The sequence below is a fragment of the Marmota marmota genome, unplaced genomic scaffold (genome assembly GCF_001458135.2).
Source record: "Marmota marmota marmota unplaced genomic scaffold, marMar, whole genome shotgun sequence".
Lineage (NCBI taxonomy): Eukaryota > Metazoa > Chordata > Mammalia > Rodentia > Sciuridae > Marmota > Marmota marmota.
The window spans coordinates 36899803-36923917 of NW_025999990.1; the positions used below are offsets into that span (position 1 = coordinate 36899803).

At 38.8% G+C, this 24115-nt stretch overlaps 1 protein-coding gene across 1 annotated transcript in view; it reads left to right on the forward strand.

The window, feature by feature from the left end:
- Positions 1 to 24115, forward strand: part of Cdh2 (cadherin 2) — a gene marked incomplete at its 5' end in the record, with an annotated part of 209462 nt that overhangs the window by 179711 nt on the left and 5636 nt on the right. Inside the window, one exon of the mRNA XM_048806592.1 lies at positions 18075 to 18239. Coding sequence (XP_048662549.1) covers positions 18075 to 18239 — 165 coding nt within the window. The remainder of the gene's footprint in view (positions 1 to 18074; positions 18240 to 24115) is intronic.

Consider the following 24115-nt stretch of genomic DNA (forward strand, 5'->3'; position numbering starts at 1 on the left):
CGCACGTACTGGGCAAGCACTCTACTGCTGAATCACAACTCCAGCCCCAATATTTTGAATCTTTAAAAGGAAATTTTATGACCATATGGATTAAATGGTGGGGAAAGGGTTAATACATGGGGAAAGAAAATGGAATCAGGTTTCTTTTCTGTTGTCACAGAATCAGTCAGTTGATGAATTCTTTTCTGTGTGCCACACATTTATTGAATTTTTTGAAAGCCCCAAATGTCATTGTATTTATTCTGTAAGAAAATCACTAGTGGTGATTCCAGGAACCTGGAATTTGAACCCAATTCCTGTAATATATGTACAAATGAAAATATTTTTCTTCACAGTTTTTATTTAGTCATTTGAAATATAACTGAAAGTAGTTTTTACCTTGAGATCTAGATATTTGTGTGTATGGTAGAAAAAGCACTAAACCTATTCATTCCAAACCATTGACTAAGCAAAGTTAATATTCCAGGCATGATTTTAATCTCAGATGATACAGAGGTGGGAAGAACCAACAAATATTTGCCTTCAAGGGTCTTACACACACAGAGAAATATTTGAAGTTAAAGACAACATAGGCCATCTTTGTGTCCATAGTGTCTATCACGGTGTCTGGCTCATAGTGGTTGTTTCAATAGCAGTCAAAATTTCCTTCTTGCTATCAAATCACAAAAGCTTCAGAATCACTGTGTACCTGTGGAACTGCAAACCATTTAAAGGATGAAAATTACCAATAGATGAAAAACAAACATCTTTGTGTGTTCAGAAGCAACATTTCAGACATTTTAATAGCTAACCATTATAAGTTCTATACTACATACCAGACATTCTGCTGAGTACACTAAATGTCATTCTTTTAAATCTTTAAAACCTGTGTTGTTACTGTGAATATTTTTAGTGATAGAAAACTAAACCTAAGTTGGATTCTAAAAAAACAGGAGGTAACACATGGAGGATTTTAGTTTAGGTTTCTCTGATGTCACTGACTAAACTATATACTATATATTATAACTTGACTGCTCTGATATACTTGCTCTTGAAATTATCTGGAGATATTAATGTAATCCAAGAGAAATCATTAGGACTGGTGTTGCCTAGATACATTTGATAGCTTGGTCATTTCTACTTACTAAAACAAAAGCCAGCAATAGCAATCTGAAAAGAACTCAGAATTATTGGGTTTTGCATTATGATCAGTAAATCAAAATGTACTTTGTCTTAAATATATGGGTAGACATCAGCAATAGGGCTGTAGACTTGAATAAAAGCAGATGTTCACAAACTTATTGTTTCTTTTGCCTTTTCACTTCTTTGAGGAAATGATACATCACTTTGTGTTTTGTAGAGCATGCTCATTCCCCCCCTTATGTTTAATCCTTGTTTTAACCCTTTTATATTTGCACAAAATTGTGTGATTTGTTCCCAGTTTGTAACTCTTATGGCCAGGACCGAAACTCACATTTTCTCATTTGCTTGGTTTACAATACCTCCACTCTCTCATTTAGAAGAGATGCCTGTTCAAAATATGTTGAAAACTTGACTCAAGCGTATAAAGCTGTTTTGAATGCTGACTAATTAAAATGGCTCTATAAATATACCCCAGGGTTTCTTCCTTATAAATGACTTTGAATTTTAAAATTCATGTTTGGCTTAATTCTTAATCTATCCTCTTTGCTTTCCTGGGCTGTATTCAAGATTGACAAATGTATATTGATCACATTCTCTCAGAAACCCTCTATTTTCATTATTTTATTTTTTCATGTCAAGGCATAAACCTAAAACTAACTCAATGAAACTTCAGTAAAAATAGTAATTACTGCAAGGCCCTCAGTAATAACTAGATTCTGCACAAAAACTGGTCCAGAGGCAGGACCAAAATAGTTCCCAGCATCTTAGAGTGTGGACCAGGTTACCTGAGTCACCTGATCTGAATCTTTTTCTCCCTTCCACATCAATTCTTTCAACAAATAATTTAATAAGGGTCTCTTGTAATTATTTCAGGAAAGATGTATTTATTTTATTGACTTCCTCCACTCAGAATGATGCCTGAGATCAGATGGTACAACTTACCCTGTGAGGGAAGGGGATACAGAATAATTCAGAAAAATAAAAGACACGGGCCTCTAGGAGTCAGACTGGCTCAAGATCTAACTACCGATCCAGTTCCAGTTTCCTTCCCAAGTCATCTGGGCAAGCACTTGTCCCTTGGAAAAGTGCCGTTCTCTGCATTTGGGAGTATAATGATGCCTGACCAACCTGAATAAAACCTCAACGAAACATTAACTTACTGCTGTTTTGTGTCTTCGGAATTTATGAAGCAGAATATGAAGATTTCTTAAAATTAACATCATAAATCTTCAACCTCTCCCTTTCCTGATCTCTAAAGTTTCGCAGGCTCCCACATAAACTCCTGGGCATGAATGTGTTGCTTCCTATCCACTCGTCAAGCAGCTTGAAGGTTGTTCTGGAACTTTCTCTGCATTGTATTCCATGGCTAATTTATTTAGTACTGGTCTTCCTCGGGTGTCTTTGCAGCTTCTTGGTTCATTGATGGTATCTTAGTTTAGCTCGAGAGCCTCCACTTGTCTTTGGTCTTCTGTTTTGATTTCCCTATGTAAGTCCTCACTGTAGATAATTGTAATAAAACAGTATAATGCATTTGTTATTCATCTAATTTTTACCTCAGAATAACAGAATGAAACTTGTAGTTTAGGAATGTACACCCTGGGTGCTGCCTCCCCGACTTCTAAGGTGGTTCATGAAATCCATTCACTTACCATCATCCCGATGTTGCTGCCCTCACTTAAGGTGGGTCATCCCTGTCCTACCTCATCTTCCTGTCTCTGGCTGAACACCCTCATCCAGTCTGTGGCATTTATCAGATCCAGACTTCTTCCTGAACATGTCGCTTTTGGGGCCCTGCACCCAACCTTTGGTGAATGCCCTTGTGCACTAAATAGAGGTCCAGGGGAAGGAGTTAATGGAGGGCACGAGTTCCCTTGGGACGCAGATGCATCAAGCCTGTCCACTCATGACCACTGAAGTGTTCTTCAGACTTTCAGTGATTCATCCTTAAACCTTTTAACAGCAGTTTCTTTTTTTTTCTTCCCTTCATTCCTTTCCAGGGATAAAAGCAGCTCTCGGTCCTCTCTCTCCTAGAAAGGGCTTGTCCAGTCCTATATTTTCGTTCAGAGAGGCCTCATTTTGTTCTCAGCTCTCTTAATGGTTTCACAAAACTGTGATTTGGTAACTTGTCTGACTTGTTCTTGGCACTAGAATGTGAATAAGAGCCTCATGACCTTCTAGATAGCCCAGCCAGAAGCAAAAGGCTTCCTTCAGGTCTGAATGTACCCACCACTCATATCAACCTTTGCAGGAGCCTACGGGGCTTCCTCTGTACCTCCAACCAGATCATAGGTCTGCTACCAAAAGCAACCAGTATTTTATTATTTCTATCACTATAGATTAGCACTCCCTATTTTTTACTTTTATATAAATAGATAGCATTGGCACATTTGGGGCTGGCTTCCTTAACTCAACATCATACCCACGAGATTCCTCTATATTGTCTGTAGAAGTAGTTCATTTTTTGCCATTGAGGAATAATATTCTGTTGTAAAAATTAAGCATTAGAATGATGATTACTTATCATTCTATTGCACCTGGACCTTTGAGTATATGCAGTTGGGTTATTATGAATAAAGCTCCTATGAACATTGCTGTGAATGTGTTTTTTGGTGCATTTCTCTTTTGTTCATGTGTGCAAAGTGAGCACCATCTGCCAGTTTCCCAGAGTAACTGTAAGTTTTTCATCTCTCCTTCCCACAGTGTATGGAATTTCTAATTGTCCCACATCTTCTTCCTTAGCACTTAGATTTTTCAGTCTTTTTAACTTAAGACACTCTAAAGCTATGGGTCTTACTGAGATTTAATTGGGATTGTCCTGGTATTTTTGTTGCCATATTTATTTATTCATTTGTTTTGGTGCTGGGGATTGAAACACTGTACCACTGAACTACATCCTATATCCACAGGCTTTTTTTTATCTTTTTACATTAAGACAGGGTCTTTCTAAATTGCTGAGGCTTAGCCTCAAATCTGTGGTCCTCCTACCTCAGCCTCCTGGTTTGCTGGGTTTAGAGGCATGTAGCACTGCACCAGGCCCCATGGTTATGATATCTTTCATGAAGTTTCTGTTCAGCTTGTCTACTCTTCTATAGGAATGTCTCTTTTTCCTTATTGATTTATAGGAGGTCCTTACAGAAATGAAATCTTTGTCAGATAAATGCATTGCAAGGAACTTTTCTATTCAGTAGCTCACTCTTTTCTTCTCTTTATATGGAGTCTTATGATGAGCAGAAAGTTTTAATTTTGATGAAGTCAAGTCCACTTTATTATTTTTTCCCACCATGCTTAGTGTTTTTATATCCTATTGAAGAAAACTAGTATCTATTTCAATGTAATGAATATTCCCCCAAAATATCTTTATATTATCTTATTAAAGCTCTATAATTTTACCTATCGTAATTGTGATAGGTAGTTATAATTTTGCCTTTTGTAACTTCCATATATATATTTGTAATTGATTTTCTATCTAGTATAAGATATGGATCAGGAATTTGGGGGTTTGTTATGAATATCCAGCTATATTTACTAAAAAAAAAGTAATCATGGTTCATTGTCACAAAGCAAATAATCATACATGTGTGGGTCTGTGGGTCAGCTTCTTGCTCAGTTTGTCTAATTTTGGTCTAATACCATATTATTTTAATTATTGTCACTTTCTAAAGGCTTGATACCTGATAAAGTCGATTCTGTAAGAGTATTATTCAAGGTTTTTTCTAAGATTTTTGTTGGATTCTGTTATTTTTTTTCCTTAAGAGAAAAAAAAAATATTTAACAGTCTTACTTTCCTAAGTGTATCTAACCTAAGTGCTTCATTGTCTAAAGAGACATTCTTACTTTAAATCTTAAAATCATGGTTAATTCCTGAGAAATCTAACTTGTTGAAATAGACTGTACCTGTCTATTTTCCATAATTCATTCGTGGCTTCCTGTTACGAATCCTATTTCCTTGTAGAGTGCATTAAACCTTTTAGGCAATGTGGTGTAATTTATACTTTTCATTAGTATTTTGAAGATTTAGTCCTTGGAAATGGGTCTGGTGTGATGCTATATTCTAGACAAGTCATAATCAATTTTTATCACACTTAACTATCATTTTACAGAGCACATGTGTCTTCAAGGTGTGGGTGAGAATTATTCCAGAGTATGTGGACATGATTTGTGATAAACAGACACAGGTCTGTCTGTTCTGTTTGGTGTCTGAGCTAGACAGTCTTTTAATGGATCATTTTTACTACCACTGAATAGTATTCTCTTATAAGAATTAATCACATTTTGTTTATCCAGCTTTGGAGAATTGGTGGGGCTCAGAGGTCAGTTCAGGAAGCTGGTAAACACTAAGGGATGACTTAGGTATCACAAGGGCAAGTCTGTAGCCACAGTCTCAAGGTCAGCCTGAAACTGGCTGAGCAGAAACTCCTATTCTTCCTTCTTATTGGCAGCCAACTGATTAGAAAGAAATCAGAGCAAAACAGTCCTTCACCAGGATAGTCCTTATCTTCCCTGCCTTTGATTAGTATCTCTATCTGCTTAAGTTCCATGCCAAGGCTGCTAATTTCCATTTTTTTTTTAGTAACCCTTACTTTATTTCCATTTTTTTTTCTCTTTCCACATTTTTATTGACTCATTATAGTTGTACAAAATGATGGGATTTTTTTGTTACATATTCGTACACACACAATCCACATATAACAATATAATTTGGCCAATTCATTCCCCAATACTTTCCCCTTCTCGCTCCCGATTCCCACCCCATCCCTTTCTTCTACTGATCTCCCTTTGATTTTCATGAGATTCCCCTACCCCCAGACACACATCTTTCTTTTCCTTTTTCCTTGTAGTGTTCACATATGAGAGAAAACATATGACCCTTGACCTTCTGAGCTTGGCTTACTTCACCTAACATAACAAGGTTGCTTATTTCTTAGCAAAATAAGATGAGCCTAAGAAAAGAAAGAACAATTCCCCTGTGTCTTTTTTTCCTTTCTTGGGTGTTGTAGACATTCATCAGAACTTGTGGATATTCTGCCCAGGAGGTGGGGTTGGGCCCTTTTTGAATCTGGCCTTGGGTGGGTTCTGGCAGGAGCGTTATCTGGCTGTTGTGCAGACACTTTTAATATAATGTCCAGTCTCTTTTCAGAGGGCGAGGTTTCTTCTTTATCTGCTTTGCTATCACCAGCAGGCCTTTTGTTGGATCTGGAGTCATGTTTAATTACCCTCATTAGTAAATGTCCTTCAGTGCCCTTTTGGCCAGTGGGGCTGGTTGCAGATACTGTATCGCTTTCAGTGATCTCTGCATCTAGTTCCTTCCATAGAAGCAGCACTAATAAAATCAGGGAGAATGTATAATACAGCTGATCACTCACTTCCCTGGGAGCCTCCTCTTTTAGCCCCAGGACATAAAACAGTTCTTCCTTGCTCTTTGAAGCCTAGACTTTATTAGGATTGTTCTTATATTAAACAAGCACTTATCTGTTGTGTGATGTTTAGGACACTCAAGACTTACCTAAATCACTTGACCTCAGACAGCATCATTCTCATCAAGTTAACAAAAGCTGCTATATGTTGTTGCCTGTGTGTTAGACACTGTACTAAGTGCATTACGTCCATGATTTCACTAGACTTCCACTCACAGCAGTAAGAAAAGTAGGCACACACTGTTATCAAGTAGCAGAGTGATGATTAAATCCTTCTGTGCTTGCATCCAAAGAAGCTGGTATGTTCACCACATCTTAGAACAACCTGGGCAAAGCTCATGTTCAACAAAACAATTAAAACACAGCCTGTGGGCATGTCCCCTCCTTGGAGCAGGCTCTAGGACACCCAGCAGCTTCTTTTGCTCTCAGTCTTGGACTTGGAAAGGTTCCCAGAGCCATAGGCTGTTGTGGGTTCTCTTAGTCTATGACAGAAGGTGCTGCTGTTCATGGTGGGGGAGCCCAAGTGGCCATGGGTGGATGCACGCCGAAGCCCTTTGGGCCATGGGTGGTGGCTCATGGGAGCAGTGTGAGTGTTGGGGAAGCAGGGCTTGTCATCTCCACAGGCAGAGTTAGCGAAGGAGATTAAAACTGACACTGATCAGAGCGCAGGATGTGATGGAAGGGCGAGTGGCCAACTAGAGGTCCTGTGTGAGTTTCCTCCTGATGACTCTGGGATTCTTGTCCTTCATCACTGTATCACCGGTCGATCTTCTCATACCTTCTGCTGCCCCATTTCCCCCCAACCTTTGGGCTAGTGAACACGGTGGGTTGCACATTCTAGAACTGAGGACTCTGCCTGAATCCGCAAATTTGGTTTCTTAAATTCTACCGATGTGCTCAGGGCTAGTGTTTAGGCATCTGAGGTGGTCTGAACACCCAGAAAAAGCACCTGATAGCCACCCTGATGGTTTGGATGCCAACATCTGAAGGATGGATTCTGTGTCACTTAAAAGTAACAGCTCACACCCTAGGGTCTGTTTATACACAGCCCATGGCTGTGTTTCATTTAGCCAGCGGAATTCAAAAATTGAAAAAATTCACACAAAGTTCTTGTTTCCCAATCCTTTACAAAAATGGAAAGATCTAGAAACGTGGTCTGCGTTCTGACAGGATGCAATTATCAGAAACTAAATAGAAGCTTTCTTCTTTAAGCAAGACAAGCATGTTCCAGCCAATTCTTTCTTTTTCTACCGGACCAGCTTGACTGGTTTTTATTATCAGCCTGTACTTTATAGATGTTTGTTTTTCAGACCCTGATTAAATTATATACTACTTATTAGTCTTTGAAATAATAAAAACAGATTCCTATGAGGAGAAGGTACCATGGAGTTCTGAAACCATAGGATAGTTTTCTGTATTACGGGTTTAAAAGAAAATAAAGTGGATTAGCCACCCAAATATATTTAGCCAGGTATATTAGTTAAAATAGCTTACCACTGTAACTAAGACTTCAATGATGAAACCTAATTGAAATGCTTCTTAGTAAATGAGTGGCAGGTCATGGGCATCTGGTGTGAAGGAGGGAGCTTTGTTCCACATGGTCATTCAAGGACACCATGTGCCCACAGCTCCACCTCCACGCGTGGTTTCCAAGGCCACCCCATCCCTATGGACTTGTAATCACTGGATGGCGACAGGATGTGGAGGAGGATTTAGGGGCCAGGCCTGGAAATGGTACACATCACTTCTGTTCCCAAGTCCCTAGAAAATATCTTTTTGCTATGCCACTATTTGAAAGAGGAATAAATGGGTTTAGTGATCAGCATCAGGTCTGTCCCCAACCCAGGTTAGTTGTCAAGAGTGAGGAGAGTTCTTAGGGAGGTTCTATAAGAACAGTTTTTACCCCACCAATAACAAGCTGCATCTTTCTGAGCCAGAGGAAGTGTGTTCCTAGACACGGTCAAGACAGAACGTTTCACAGCTGATGAAAACAAGACGGGCCTGAAATCAGGATGAAGGGCTCACCACAAACCACGAAGGGTAGCTTCCCTTTATCTGGAGAAAGCACCTGGTACTTTGTGTCACTCTGGACTTTCTGTCATTCTCTTTTTGAGCAGGCCCCCCAGCACATGCACATGTCAGTAATCACAGGTAATTTCAAGAAAAAAGGAGAGTTGATAGGAGTTCCTTTTAGTAGCCAGGGTTTCTAGAACTGAAAAGATCCAGATTTAATCTCTGTGTCAGTTGCCTTTTTGTTGTTGTTGTTGTTGTTGTTGTTTTTGTTTTTGTTTTTGATGAAATTGATTTCTCATGTGATCTATAGAAATAGTCTCAGAACTTAAGTAAACAAGATCCCAGAATCTCCCTGACACAGAAAGTACGTTCAGCAAAGTTCAGGGGCCTCATGGAACACATAATTCCATGACCTGGGATTTGGCTTTTAGGAATGCAGACTTTGAGAGCTGATGACTCAGTTTCTCCTGTCGTTGCCCCTCCTACTTAGCATTTTAAACTGCTGTAGCAATGAACTACCTCTACTTCTGTACTTACATCTTGCTATATTTTCTTGGCTTAGTCCATGTCTCCACCTGCTTAGCCATCAAGATTCATCTCAAGGGCTGGCGATGTGGCTCAAGCGGTAGCGCGCTCGCCTGGCATGAGTGCGGCCCGGGTTCGATCCTCAGCACCACATACAAACAAAGATGTTGTATCTACCGAAAACTAAAAAAAAAAAAATATTAAAAAAAAAAAGATTCATCTCAAGATACCTTGTTTAGGGGTCCCAGGCTAAATCCAGGCTCTCTCTGCTCTGGGCTCCACAGTATCCATGCCTCTCTATTTTGAACTGTTCAGCCCTAGTCCTAACCTTAGGCTGGTGACAGTAAGACTTGTCTTGGTCATTTTTTATTCTATCATTTGGACAGGTGGCACCTAGCAGCACTCAGAGAATGTTAGTTGAACAGCACTGGATCTTCTTCCTGCATTTCTAACTTGGTCTGCAATTCTACCTGCAGAATTAACTGCACTCCTAATCACTTCACTTTAATCCTTCAATATCTCTGATTCCTGCAGGAAATGATGGCACTGTTTTTAAATGCTAGGCTTTGTCGAATACCTATGCTATATCACGTGATGTACTATGTTTTGAGTTGGCATGCCTCTTATGACGTTTTTCCCAAAGCCTCTATGAAGTGGCAATGCTACTAGTCCAGTTTCAAACCCAGGTGTATACATCTAAAGAGTTCGGACTCTTATGCACTGTGCTGGAGACCCTATGGTGGAAATTTTGTTTAGTCTTACTGACTTATAGTGGGCAGGTGATATTGGATAAGACCAGCAAGGCTGGGGGCTAACCACAGCTTATTAAATGACCACTAGTAGTCAGGCTTTAGACTAGGCAAACGGTAAGACTCAACTAATTGGCTAAGTGTGACTTGCAAAATTGAGCACATTAACAAAGTTAAAATCTGGACAGTCAATCTGAACAATCAAATTACCAAAACAACAACATATAAATTTGGACAACAGAAACTAAAATCTGAAATCCAGGCAAGATGCCTAGACAAGGGAATGGAACGTGTATACAAGATAGTTCCTTGGGGCCAAACAGGTACTTCTCTGAGTCAAGAGATCACAGCATGAGCCAGGAGGTCTCTATGGACACCATGCCCATCTCAAGAAGCAATCCCAAGTTGGGCAAACAAGCTCAGCCATCTGACCCAAGTGGAGAATGAATTTGCGTAACTCAACCATGATGTATTTAATTCCTTTAAATAATTGTTATATAAAATAATTTTGCTTTATAAGCAAACTCTCCAATCTGGACATAATTGGAGACCACTTTCAATGTTTTCATTATTGGCTAATAATGCTTTGTTAATGACATTTCCAAGTTATTCATACATTTATGCCCACCTGCAAGCAATAGTATATTTTATTTATTGAAATGATTTCACAAGAACAGAGTTTCACCAGGAATTGGATTAATACATTATCATTCCCTTTTTGCATGCCATTCTCAACACACTTATTGGCATACTGCTAGGATACAAACAACACATATTCTGGGCTGGTCAGTACCCATCCCTATTGCTTATTAAATAGCTTTAATGTGTATGTGATTTTCACCTGAGTCTTTGCTATTCCTGTCACTTCATGTGACTGAACATAATATTTTAAGTAACTGATTTTAATATTCTGTTTTTAAATGCTAGGCTTTGTCGAATACCTATGCTATATCACGTGATGTACAGGCTCCGTGGGGCATTCCTGTAATCCCTGACTAATCATAAACTTATTATACTTATGTTTGAGATAATGATAATTTATCAATAGCCCTGTAATAACAAATGATAAGGATTTGAATACCAACTAGGGGTCAGCACTGTGCAAAAGGGGGAAAAAAAAGACTTAAGATGCCAAAATGCTGTTGGTCAAAGTTTGACCAGCATCCATAGCCACCAACTGCCTATTTTTATGAACACAGATTTACTGGAGCAGAGCCATGAGCCATGCCCATTGTTGACATATTTTGTATGCCACAGTGGTAGGAGAATTGAGATATTGCAAAAGAGATTGTGTGGCCCAACAAGCTTAAAATATTTACTATGTGGACCTCCCAGAAGACGTTTGTTGAGCATTGCTATGGACTTATTAATGGAGTCCTCATTAGCTTTTTGTGTGTGCAAAGGTTGAATACTAACTATTAAGGTTAGCACAGGCAATTTATGCAATCTGCTGAAGGTCACACATTTAAGCTGTGAGGAAGCCAGGCTTTGAATCAAGGTACTCTGACTTTAGAATACAATTTCTTTAAATCAATACCATGATCTGAAAACAAAACATATTCTTCTTTAGGAAATTCCCGAATGATCTGTCTTAATCCTGGGAAGGATTTCCATTCTCTCTCACCATATTCCCCACCAAATGTTGCTGTTTCTTTATTATCTGTTTTTATGTCTCCTCCAAGATCAAATAATAGGTCATGCTAAGATAGAATGACTTTGATCTTTTACTGAGCGGTGACTTTTTTTTTTTTTTTTTTGAGGAGAAGTTAGTTCTCAGGGTTAAATATGGAATTGAAGATACACTCAATGGCTATACTTTTATCTTCCAACATAGAGAATGCTTGGGGGCATTAAGGAATATATCCCTCTTGGGGGGCCTGTGACTGAATTGCATAGAAAGCATGGCAAATTACAGCCAGGCTCCGTGGGGCATGCCTGTAATCCCAGCAGCTCTGGAGGAGGAGACAGGAGGATTCTGAGTTCAAGGCCAGACTCAGTAAAAAGTGAGGCACTAAGCAACTCAGTGAGACCCTGTCTCTAAATAAAATACAAAATAGGGCTGGGGATGTGGCTCAGTGGTCAAGTGCCCTTGAGTTCAGTTCTCGGTACTCCGTCCCCCAAAAGGGAGAAATTACAGACATTAGGCGAAAAAAGATATTTCAGATTCCCAGAAGCATGTTGTTCTTTGTGAAGGAGTCCCTGTGCTGGACCCCAAAGGCTCAGCGCATCCACATCTTCCTTTCCTGTAGCAGCCCCTCCTCCACAGCTCCTGACATCTTCACTCCTCGTTTCCTGTGATCATTGAGATACTCTACTGCTTTAATGATTTGGAGGTCAGTAACCATGTCTGTGACCCAAGAGGCTCTTAGAAAGTATTTGTTGATTCAAAGTGAATTGTGCATTGGCTGCATTTTTCCAAAAAGAATATGCCAAAAATTCACAATGGGAAATGCATCGTGGTAAAATTTCAACAGTGCCAGTGTTCTGAAACAGAACCATAATTTTTGTACCAAAGAAAGAGCCTTCAGCTCATGCACAATTCTGAGAACAGATAGCATTTTGAAAGATGCTGTGTGGAACCCCATTCACAGGAAGCCAGGGAAGCAGGAACAATGAACCGGTCCCTCGTACTGGGACCTCAGCTTTGTGGAAAGCTACATTGATTTTGCTGGTGAATTATATCCATTTCCTTTCACGTTAATAAAAAATGTCTATGAAAATAAAGAATGGGGGTCTTCATCTGCTCAAGTTCTCAAGTTATCTTGATTAAGTTTACAATTCAATTCAGAAAGGCTTTTAGGAAATCTTTTATTTGGGGGGGCCTTTAATAATCCATAGGATTTATTTAGTTTTTCATAGCATTTCACCTGTGTAAGAGGGCTACCATCATAATTATACTTTGCTGAGAAAAATTAGGTTGTAATGTAACTTACATAAAGCTTGCAAGGGTGTTTGACTTACTTGTCAGGAGTTATATAGTTATATGTTGACACCTTATCATTATTTTACTATTTTATTCAATTATTTTAATAGAGAGTGAGATAACAATGTTCTTCTCCACTTTCCATTACTTTCTTGCACATGCCTCAGTCATATTTTTTCCAGATACATTGTTTTTGCTTGAGAATTATATGTCTGTTTTTATTTCTTATGGTCACTCTGTCTTCAGACATTAAAAGAGTTTGAAACTACATCTGCATGGGAATTCTAAGGTTGTGAAACCTTTGCTGCTATGAAAGGAAAGTACCTACTCATGCCAGTCCTTGCCTAAGACAGAGCACTAAGTTTTCCTCACTGGTTCTCAAAGGACCATGAACTTCAAGTGCCCATCCTCCTCCTCCACATGCCAGACCCTTGTTGGGCCTAAGTGAGGATTCCCTGTTGCATAGGCAGCTGGAGCCTGTTCTAACCAACTGTATAGGGCCCTCAGGACTCAGGTCTCTCCTATCTCACTTACCACAGCCCAGAGCCTCCTTAGCATCAGCATCTCAAGTTTTCCTTTCATGCACTGAACCCCCTGATGGCTTCCTCAGTTAATAAACTAAATGCAGCATTTCTTTGCTCAGCCAACTATTTGTTGGTTTTCCTGGGCACTGCTTAATGAGTCTGTGACCTTGGTTGAATCATTGGTCTTGCTGAACTGCTTTGATCAACAGGTGGGAGCATTGACCTTTGATTGAGGGGTTTCATTTGTATTACATGAGACACCACGTGAAGTACCTAATGTCATTCCTCACAGGTGATGAGACCAAGGTTGGCTTCCTTCTTCACCCTCTCAGAGCTGAAAATGGTATTTGCCATACAGTAGGCACTCCCTGAAAGGAAGAAAGATAAATGAATAATTTTGTTTTCCCCTGAAATAGTCAAAATCACATCCTGTAGATTCTGTCTGCAAGGGTAGTTTCCCAAAATATTTGCCTGGGATTCCAGAATTGCAATTTATTCTGATGCTCTTTTATTTTATTTACTTTATTTTTATTTTATTTTATTTTTATTTTATCAAGCAAACCTAATGTTCTAACCTAGATTTTGCAGTTATTTTCTGAACTAATTATAAATCATTGCAAGTAGTGGAATATTTTCAAGAAAAGCCAGAAGCAGAGCTTTAGCTATTTATTAACTTCTTACTAACTTTCCCATAATTAAATCACTCTTAAGACATTTTAAATTGTAGAGAAAAGAAAATACTGTTACTTGCAATGTTAGTATTCTAAATACCCTAAATCCATGTCTACTTTTAATGGCCATTGCTAGTTAACACATATTCCATACATTAGTTTAAACAAGATTTTCCTTGGCTTTCACTGGAAAATTAAATTTCTTTGGGAAGCTAACACTGTCAAGGTTGACAGTTGTAAGAGAATTTTCAGATCAGTTCTTTCTCCAGAGTTTTAGGAACCAAATAAAGATTTCTCGTTGGATTGTTTATAATCCCCAGAAGTAAGACCATGAACCCAGAGACTTTGAGAACATTTTCAGTCTCTGTAATTCCCATTATAATTCTCATTCTACACATTGTAATTTGTGTGTTTAAGTAGAGCATTATGGGATTGTAAAGATGTATAATTTAGGAAATTCACATAGGACGACCTTTTATCAAAAGGTCTAAAATTGGACCTTCAGATCAGAACTGTAGCTGTATAACACAGATGGACGTCAGCAGAAAAGCCCTTCCCTGTGAGTTGAGGGCACTTCCACATGCTCCTTACCACCATCAGATTTTTATATCTTACACTACAGTAGACAAAGAGGAGCCATCACGGAGATATATGTTTTAACCATTTCTATTTTCCTGCACATGGATGGCTTTATGACTCTTCTTTTGATCTCATTGTAATTGAGGAACTTCATAGGTTTCTATAAACTATGGGAGAACTCACCATGGACCTTGGCAATGATTCTTGGCAATGATTCTTCAGAACTGAAGTGTGAAATGTAGCAGAACACGTGAGATCAGGGTTCGTTCTCTCTCCCCGCCTTTGTGAATTACTGCTAATGTGTAATGTGATCTGAGCACATTTCTTGCATTGGCTGCTCTTTTGATATCTGGGAGGAATATCATTAATGAAGTTTTATTCAACATTTATTTTGTATGAATGCTTTCTGTAGGTCTGGCAGATTGTGGATTAAAAAGACTGAGCCGAACCAAAGAAGTTTAGGACAGTTCCTGTTCTATGGTTCTTATGGTAGTAGGAAATAACTATGGATAAAGAAAGATCAAAACCTGAGAATTAACATGCTCTTATTTAATAATAAGTAAGCTAGATAGTAAGTGAAGTAGGCCGGGAGGAGACACTGACCTTGTCCAAAGGAAAGAGCTGCTATCAGTGGCAAAGCATTGTTATGTAAGATGTGAACTCTCTTTTGGCAGAACTTCCTATTTTCAGATGAGATATGCCTATGTTTAAATGTTGGTGACTTATTTGAACATTCATGAAACACTGGTGGCCAATCAAAAAGCATTTTTAGCATGCCTGTGATCCCAGCAGCTCAGGAGGCTAAGTCAGGAGGGTGGTAAGCTCCAAAGCAACTCAGTGAGACCCTGGCTCTAAATAAAATACAAAATAGAGCTGGGCATGAGCTCAGTGGTTGAGTGCCCACCAGCTCAATCCCCAGTACCAAAATATATATATATTTTTTTATTTGCAACCTTAGGATACAGTGAATTTTATGAAAAGTTCAAGTACAGATTCTTTCCAGGTACAGAATAGCACGGGCAAAGACCACACCAGTGTTTTGTTTTTTGTTTCTGGTTGTATAAAAGAGATGCCTCCATATTCTTACCATTGTTAAACTGAACTATCATATAATAAATCCCAGACTGTCAAGGGATATGTCACCAGATAAAAGACAGTCCTTAAACACCAGATTCAATTACCTGTTTTTGTGTAATTCAGACTTCTAATAAAGCTTTTTCTACCCTTGGGGTAACACATTTACTAACTGTCATCAATACACTTATCAGTATTTTCCCCTCTAGGAAAAGCTTTTGGTAATTTTTAGAATGCACACTTATTCACGATTTACCCCACTCTCCTGTGCTTGGTAGTTATCCAATTAAACATGGCCTGGGAAACCAGGCTTCATAGTGTGAAAGCACTCTAAATTCTCTAAATAAATCTCTTTTTATCTGGTATAGCATGTGAACATTCCAAAGGCTTTCACATATTGTCTCATGTAAGCCTTTAAGATATTCTAGGACTCACAATTATAAGTTCTATAAAATTGAAAACAGAGCACATTTGTGTAAGGTCAGGCTATTTTCATTCATTTTTCTGTGAATGACTTGAACTCTGTCCTGACAGCATTCCCATGCCTTTGCTGATGTTACTGATTCAGCAGTGCTTTCTCCTTAGCCCAGTTACAGTTCAGGGTTCAAATCTAAAGCCAGTTTTCCCTCAGAGTTCTTTATATCTCACGAAAGACCAAGTTTGTGAGTCTCCTGCTCTGTGTGCATCTACCTCACCTTCCACATCATGTTGCAGTCAGGAGAGGCAGAGCTTTTTCATCATGGTACCTGTCAGGCTGGATGAAGCTCTCAGCAAAGGATGACTCTTTGGGAGTGTTGTCATGATCAGAGCATCTCCAAGAGCAAGGAGTTAAGTCAGATACATCAAAGACAGACGCACCTCGATTCGATTCCCATCCAAATCACATACTAGCTACGTGATAGTGGCAATGTCCTCATCTTTCTTCTAAAGAGTTGATAATAAAACTTGCTTCGTGGGTTTGTTGGGAAGTGTGAGTGGTTGTCTGGAGTCTGCTACAGTGTCTGGCACATAGTGGGTCTGAAATTGAGTAACCCTCATCTCCGTCTCCTTCTTAATCGTTCCTCACAGCATTCTTTTCTGTTCCTGTTCATCTATCTAGTTTTTTCCTCCCTAAATCCAACCTTGTAACTCAGTCTGGATTCACAGTCACAGGTGACCGCTAGAAGAGCCAGGCTGTGGAGTCCAATGCATTTGAAGTCAGAGTGTGTTCCTATACCTTCATAGATCTAGGACCATAAGCGACATATTGAGTTACTTGAAACTCGGTATCCTGGTCTCTTAAAAGGGGATGATAAAATGTGTTAAGAAGATTAAATGAGCAGATATGTGTGAAACACCCAGAACACTGCCAAACATGGTAAATGTTTGAGTGTTGAATAAATCAAAACCACTATAGAGATGTTGTGAGAGGTTTTAAGCTGAGCCCAGACAGAGAGGTCACTAAAGACTAAAACCAAGAAAGTACCCGAAAATCAGTACTCTCATAAAATGTCAGTGTTGAATTGGAGCATCTTGGTTAAGCTGGGGATATGACATTTTATAGCTCCAAAATTTAGAGGTTTCAAAAGGACAAAGCAAATGCCCAAACCTAAAATTTCAATTCAGTTCCACCTCTGGTCAGTGTCTTTATACATCCCCAGTGTCTTTATACAGCTGATGCAGTAGCTGAAAATAGTTCTGAGGGCTCAGCCTGTGCCCAGAGCATCCTTCTTCACAGGTTCTACTCTACCTCTTTGCAAGTGGACAGGCTGCTTTTCCAAGACATTCCAGAGGGGCTGCACTGGAAGGAACACCACACTTCCTGGCCCAGCACCCCTAGAGCAGAGGTTGGCAAACTCTTTCTATCAAGGGCCAGATAGGAAAGGGTTCAAATTTGGGAGACTGCATATAGTCCTGGTAGCATATTCTTTGTTGATATTTTAAGTAATCCTTTGAAAATGTAAAAGCCATTCTTAAGGAAAAATAGGCCACAGATGAGAGGGCTCACAGACTGTAATTTGTGGACTCTGCTCTAGACCAAGAGAGGGAAAGGGGGACCTAGGATGCCTTCAAAACCCTGATGCACTGATGCCTTCCCTTAGGGAACAGGAGAAAGCCCCCTCATCAGTTTTATTTATTTATTTTTTTAATCTTAAAGACATTAGGTTAGGTCTTTCCTTCCATGGTACAACTATATGTTCTCGTTGGTTTTTTTAGTCATTTTACGGAGAGACCTCATCACACTGCTGTTTCCCATTGGGAAATGATGAGGCACGGTTTAAAGCAGATGGAGCACAGACTGTAGAAATGAAAAACACAGAAGAAAGAGCTGTGTGAAAGAAATATTTAATCATAACATGAAAAACTCCTAGTGGCAACTTTTCCATTATGTTAAATTTCACTCATTTCTATGCATTCTGAGTATGTGTTTAAAAACAAAGGTTGTAATTTTCCATCTCTGTGCCCATCTACCATGGAGTTTTGATTTTTGTCTTTTGCAGGACTATGACTTGAGCCAACTCCAGCAGCCTGACACAGTGGAGCCTGATGCCATCAAGCCTGTGGGAATCCGGCGGCTGGATGAGAGACCCATCCACGCTGAGCCACAGTATCCAGTCCGATCTGCAGCCCCACACCCTGGGGACATCGGGGACTTCATTAACGAGGTGCAGAGAAAGACTCTCTTTTTATTTTATGCCCATGGTTAGATCTGTGTAGGTCACAGGTTGTTTGGATACTTGTGTAGTTCATTAAAACATATTTAAATTCATTTTTAGGTGGAAGCTAGTATGGCTTCAGTAACAGAGAACGAATTTAATTGCTTTGATCAACCCAAAAGAGATCTGTCAATTGATATTTTGTGTGGGCAAAATGATACTCATATAATTTATTGGTATTAGTCACACTATCTCCAAGAAATACTTTTTCCCTTGACTGCCAAGTAATAGGCTAACAATATTATAGTGTTTTATAATTTTATTTATTAGCACTGATAAATGTAGCAGTAGTTCCCTTTAAATGTATCCCTTACTGTATGTACCCTTTGAATTCTACATATGGTGAGAATTCAGTGTCTCCCCAATGGCTCCATTAAAGGAGATTAGTGGAAGAACAGCTAAATTAAATATTATGTAAGTGATTTAAATACTTGCCTAGTTGAGGAGTTTTAAGAGCTTCTGTAAGAGGAAGCTAATTCTCTGTTGAATATAACAGATATGATTTTCATTGTCAAAATTATTATGACACACTTATGTTACTGACCAAGAGTTCTGCTACATTTTATACTTAAGTTTGGAAGTAAAATGATTTATATTGCTTCTTTGGGTTAGAGCTAAATTTTTAATCAAGCATAAATGGCAGTGGTACATATTGATGTTGACTGTGAATGTATGGCAGGAGTCATGTTCTCTGGCCATATCCTCCAGATCTCCAAGATTTCAATTGATCTTGTTGCATTATAAAATGGAATGCATTGGTTATATGTGGCCTTCTGTCTTGTGCTGATAAACCTTTTATTTCCTGGACCTCCTTGAAGTAATTGTATAAGGTGTAAACGTCTACATGAGGTATTTAGATGCACTTACAGATTGTAGAAAAAGTTTTGAAACATAGTTGAGATATTTAGCTGCCTGTTCATCTATCCATTACTGTCTATTTCTAAAAGTCAGACCGCTTTCTGAACGTATGCATTCACTTCTGTTAAGCAAGCAAATAGGTTAATTTGTAGTAGACATGATTAAAAGCAGATGGGAGGCAAAAACAACAGAATACCAGTGACTCCCCTTTTTCTAGAAAAATCTGACCTGACTCTTTTAACTCTTATTTACATACAGACCTGCTTAAATAATTCATCTGAATCTATATATAGTGCTAGATCTTTTAGTACATTTATGAATACCTGAGGATTTTATACCTGATTGAACATTCATCATTATGAAAAATTGTTGTTGGGTTTTCTGTGCTTATGGGGTTTTGAGATACAGTGAATCTTTTGACTGTAAGTGCAGGAACTGGACTTTTTGAAAACAAGAATTCTGGCTTGAGTGTGATTCAACAAATACTTACTGAATGTTTCTGCCTGTCTCTGGGGTATCAGTATTCTCTACAACTCAGGCCTGTTCTTGATACTCTTCTCTTCTTGGTAATAAAAATCAAACACTAAGCAATTTATAAAGCAGTTCATAATCCTATTCCTGCCCACTCTTTCCCTCCTTGAATCCCCTTCTGTTCTGCAGCCCCAAAGAGCTGTTTTCATTTCTCCCGAAGCTTCACACTTTTGAACAGACAATAACTTCTGCAAACCCCATACCTTCTTGACCATCTGCAAGACTCCCCTTAGCTGAAAGGAATTAATACAAATGTCCCCTTCTCTGTGAAGCCTTCCTTGATTCCCTCCAGGCAAGGCTAAGCTAGCAAGAAGCTTCCTCTGCCTTAACCCACACCCACTGGAATATAACTGTCCCTGTTTCTTTCTCCCACTTTAGTATGTGAGTGCTCTGCAGGACAAGTACTATTTCTTGTTCATGTTTTTATAACCTAAGCATCTAATACACTGCCAAGCTCTTTTGTTGTTCTTAGGAATTTAAGTACTATAAGCAGGTGTATAGGGCATAAAGCTGTGGGCACCATCGAATTTGCATTTGATGGATATTCAGCAGAGACCCAGTCTGGAGCTTTTCACTCTACTGGTGCTGATTACATTCAGAAAACAAGGATATCATTGATTCCAAGTTTGTGTTTTCGTGTGTATGTTCTGTCTGTGTGTGTGTGTGCACATGCGTGTGCGTGAGCATTGATTTTTGTTTTGTTTTTTGCACTGACTGCATTTTCCTTAGTAGATAGAAAAGAACATTTAGTTAATAAGATTCGGTGACCCAGCCCTTCTACTGCCACAGCAGATAGAGATACAGTAGGAATTTCTACTTGGAATTTCCTTTCTCTAAAACAATGCTTAGGTTAGGTATCAGTCTAAAATGTGGTTTGCGATCATAACAAATATTTGTGATTTCTCATATGGAAAAACTTGATTCCAAACAATTGGCTGTAAGTGAACTTCAGAGTACAGTCAGTCATCATTTGAGCATATGTTAAAAAGAGCTCATTTTGAAATCATTTTGAACTCTGTTTAGGATCATCTATTCAGCAAATCACTAATGAATGCCTGCTATGCATAACAGAACTGCCAGCAAAGTGTAGCTGAAAGGTAAATGGGACACAGATTCTCTTGTGTATCTTCCCTACTTGGCTATCATCACGGTCTTCATACAGATAGTCCCTGACTTGAGATGATTCCACTTAACAGTGTTTTGACCTGACAGTGGTGAAAAAAGAATGGCAATATTCAATAGAAACCATACTTTTAAGTTTTGAATGTGGCTCTTTTCCCAAGCTAGTTATATGCAGTCATACTCTCTTGCATGCTGCAGCAATACAACCGAGCCCCTATGTTGTACTGTGTTGCTAAGCTACGATGTTTGTAGGTTGCGTTATAAATACATTTTCAACTTAGATCTTTTCAACCAATAGCAGGTTTATTGGAATAAAACCCCAAAGTCCTCTATATAATGCAAACATTCCTGTATGGAGCCTTACTCTGCCAGGAGAAGGAAGCCTGTTGTGTCTGATTCTTACTTGGCTTTCCAACTTCATCTTAGGTTCCTCCCTGACCTGCATCTTGGAGGCCTGCATCAAGAGCTCTACTTATCCTTCAGTCTTGCCTTATAATTCTGTGCTGTTCTTCCTGCCTCAAATCTGCCTGCCTGCTTCTTCAGAAGTTAGTTCCTTTATGAAGTCTTTACCAAGACAGGAAGAGCCAGGAACACAGGATATGGGCTAGACATTATCCAGTGGTAGCCCACCCCACCTCCATTCAGAACACCTGGTTTCCTTTGACCCTTCCTTGAGCCCTTCCTTGCTCCAGAAAGAGGTCCTTATCCTGAGGAAGAGTGTGAGGCACCTTGGTTTGATGAATAAATAAATGAAACAAGGTAATTTGGGAATCATTCCCTAAATGGCAACTAAATCGATGAAACTGAAAGTGATGACAAGACAGAGACAGGTAAAGGAGTAAGAGAACAAAATTCTGTTCCTAGAAATGTCCCTACAATTGGAGACAAGAAGAGGTTAAGGTATCACAGAAAACAACCAAAAAGAAAATTCCAGGCATGTGATGGCTATTTCTGTGGGTCAGTTCAGGGAGATGAAAATTGTTAGAACTCTGAAAGCACCAGGTAGAGTCTTCAATCCAAGACGCCCATTAGGACTTGATCAATATCTTCCATTGACTTAACAGACAAAAATAAATACATGTAAACTTTTAAAACAGTGGAAGGCACCTAGAAAGAACAGAAGCGCATTTTGTAAAAACATTGAAAATGCACACAAATTTATTTATCTCCAGGTCTTATTTGATTTAGCAGAGTACCGAATGTTCCAAAGGAAGAATAATGTAGTGGTGATTATAATTGGAGTGCTTTTATAGATGTAAGGAGTAGGAAAGCTCATGAGAACATTTTCTAATTTGTTTATTTAAATAATGAATGAATGTTGACTTGAATCTTAAAAAGGATAACGCATTTTCAGTCTGGTAGGTAGAGTAAAACAGGTCACATGTTTTTTGGATTTCAGTTGCAGAATTTCATTCTGTTTTGACTTTTCAGACATGACCTTCAGAGGGTGAAAAGTTGAAACACATTCCTTTAATCTCATCCTGACAGTAGATATTAGCATACCTCCAACAACTTTACTAATCCCATATTTTTTTCTTATCTCAGAAGAATAAAAACTGTGAGTGTATCCTTCTATTAAAGGACATGAAAGTTTCTTCTAGAATAGTTTGCTTGAAACTACTAAAGTTTAAAATGATTGTTTTTTTTCTCTTATTCATTACATTTAATTTGTCCTCTTTGAAGTATCTCACTCCTATTTTACAGGAATTGGATTTTTGTGTGAATTCAAATCCAACTGCTTCACCAACAGCTCTGTTACCTAGTACAAGGTCAAGATCCTTAAATCTAACCTCTTACATTTCCAATTCTCTTATTTGTAAGATGGTTAATAGTAGACCCTTCTTTTCAGATTGAAATAAGAACTCAATGTGATCATTTATGTAAAATACGAGGTATAGTGCCTGTCATATGGTGAAGTCTCTGAATTATTATAAATGAGAATATATCATAATGAGAATTGTATGTAAATTACTTGGTATGATTAAGACTTTCTACTGTCTCTAATTTCAGATGAAATAGTTTAAATCCTGTCCTTTCAAAAAAATTGCTTTAAACCCAATGAAATTGCCAAAAAAGGGATGGCAATGTTGACCTGAAGAAGTCATAGAATCTCATACAATAAACATGGTGTTTACCATGATCATCCACATGTATTTTTATAGGTCCACATATATTTCAAACCCAGATACATGATTTTCCTGAAAGAAGCAAATATAAACATGAACTAGATGTGAAGAGGAAAATACCTAAGCTCGGGTTACCGGTGGAGAGTTATCTCATAGAATAGCTGCCAAATGCCAGGTGCTGTGTTGGAAAGCAGAGTGTGAGTACAAAACAGCCCCTGCAAAAAGGGATGTCACTATCTAGGAACAATCCAGATACTGTAATAAAAGAAGAAGCCATGCAGCAGAAGTGACTTTTTTCCAGGGAGAGGCAGGTACCAGGGGTTGAACTCAACCACTGAGCCACATTCCCAGCCCTATTTTGTATTTTATTTAGAAACAGGGTCTCACCGAGTTGCTTAGTGCCTTGCTTTTGCTGAGACTGTCTTTGAACTCTTGATCCTCCTGCCTCAGCCTCCTGAGCCACTGGGATTATAGGTGTACACCATTGTGCCTGGCTAGAAGTGACATTTTTATTGAGCTTTTGGGTGGGTGGGTGGATAGATAGATAACGGATGTTCATCAGAAGAAAAAAAAATGAAAGGAAACATTTCAAACAAATTCAACCACATTTCAGTTGGGAGACAATTAATATGCAAATAACACAGTAGTACACAAGAACATGACACTGGGGTTTGAGGAATGGTGCATAATTCATTTGTGGTTGCTGGGGTTGACGATGACTAAAACAAGTAGATGAACCCTCTAGAGTTCCCGGATGCTCTTCTTAAAGGATTTTGCTTTTTTTAATCTTGCAGTTCTCCCCAAAAGGCAGGCATTTGAGAAACACTTCCTAGTTTTTTTTTTCAACTCTGTATCTTTTCTCCTATTTACTTAAACTTATAATAAAATGTAATATTCTTTATTATAGGGAATTGCTCTATAGCATTCAGGAACAATTAAAAGAACATCTCCCCCTAGCCCTGGGGGAAATACTTGGGTTATGTGGGAAACTCTGCTATAGGTCATAGAAAGCACTCAGAGGGTTTTGCCTGGGGAAGAGACATCAATAGTTGAGACAGAAACCAAAGCTAGTTTTTAGGAAAGAAGCAGAAATAGCACTGGAGATAGCAAGACCGGTTGGAAGGTTCTGGTCCAGGCAGGATATAATGAGAACCTAAGCCAAAGCAATGGCACTAAGACTGTAGAAGA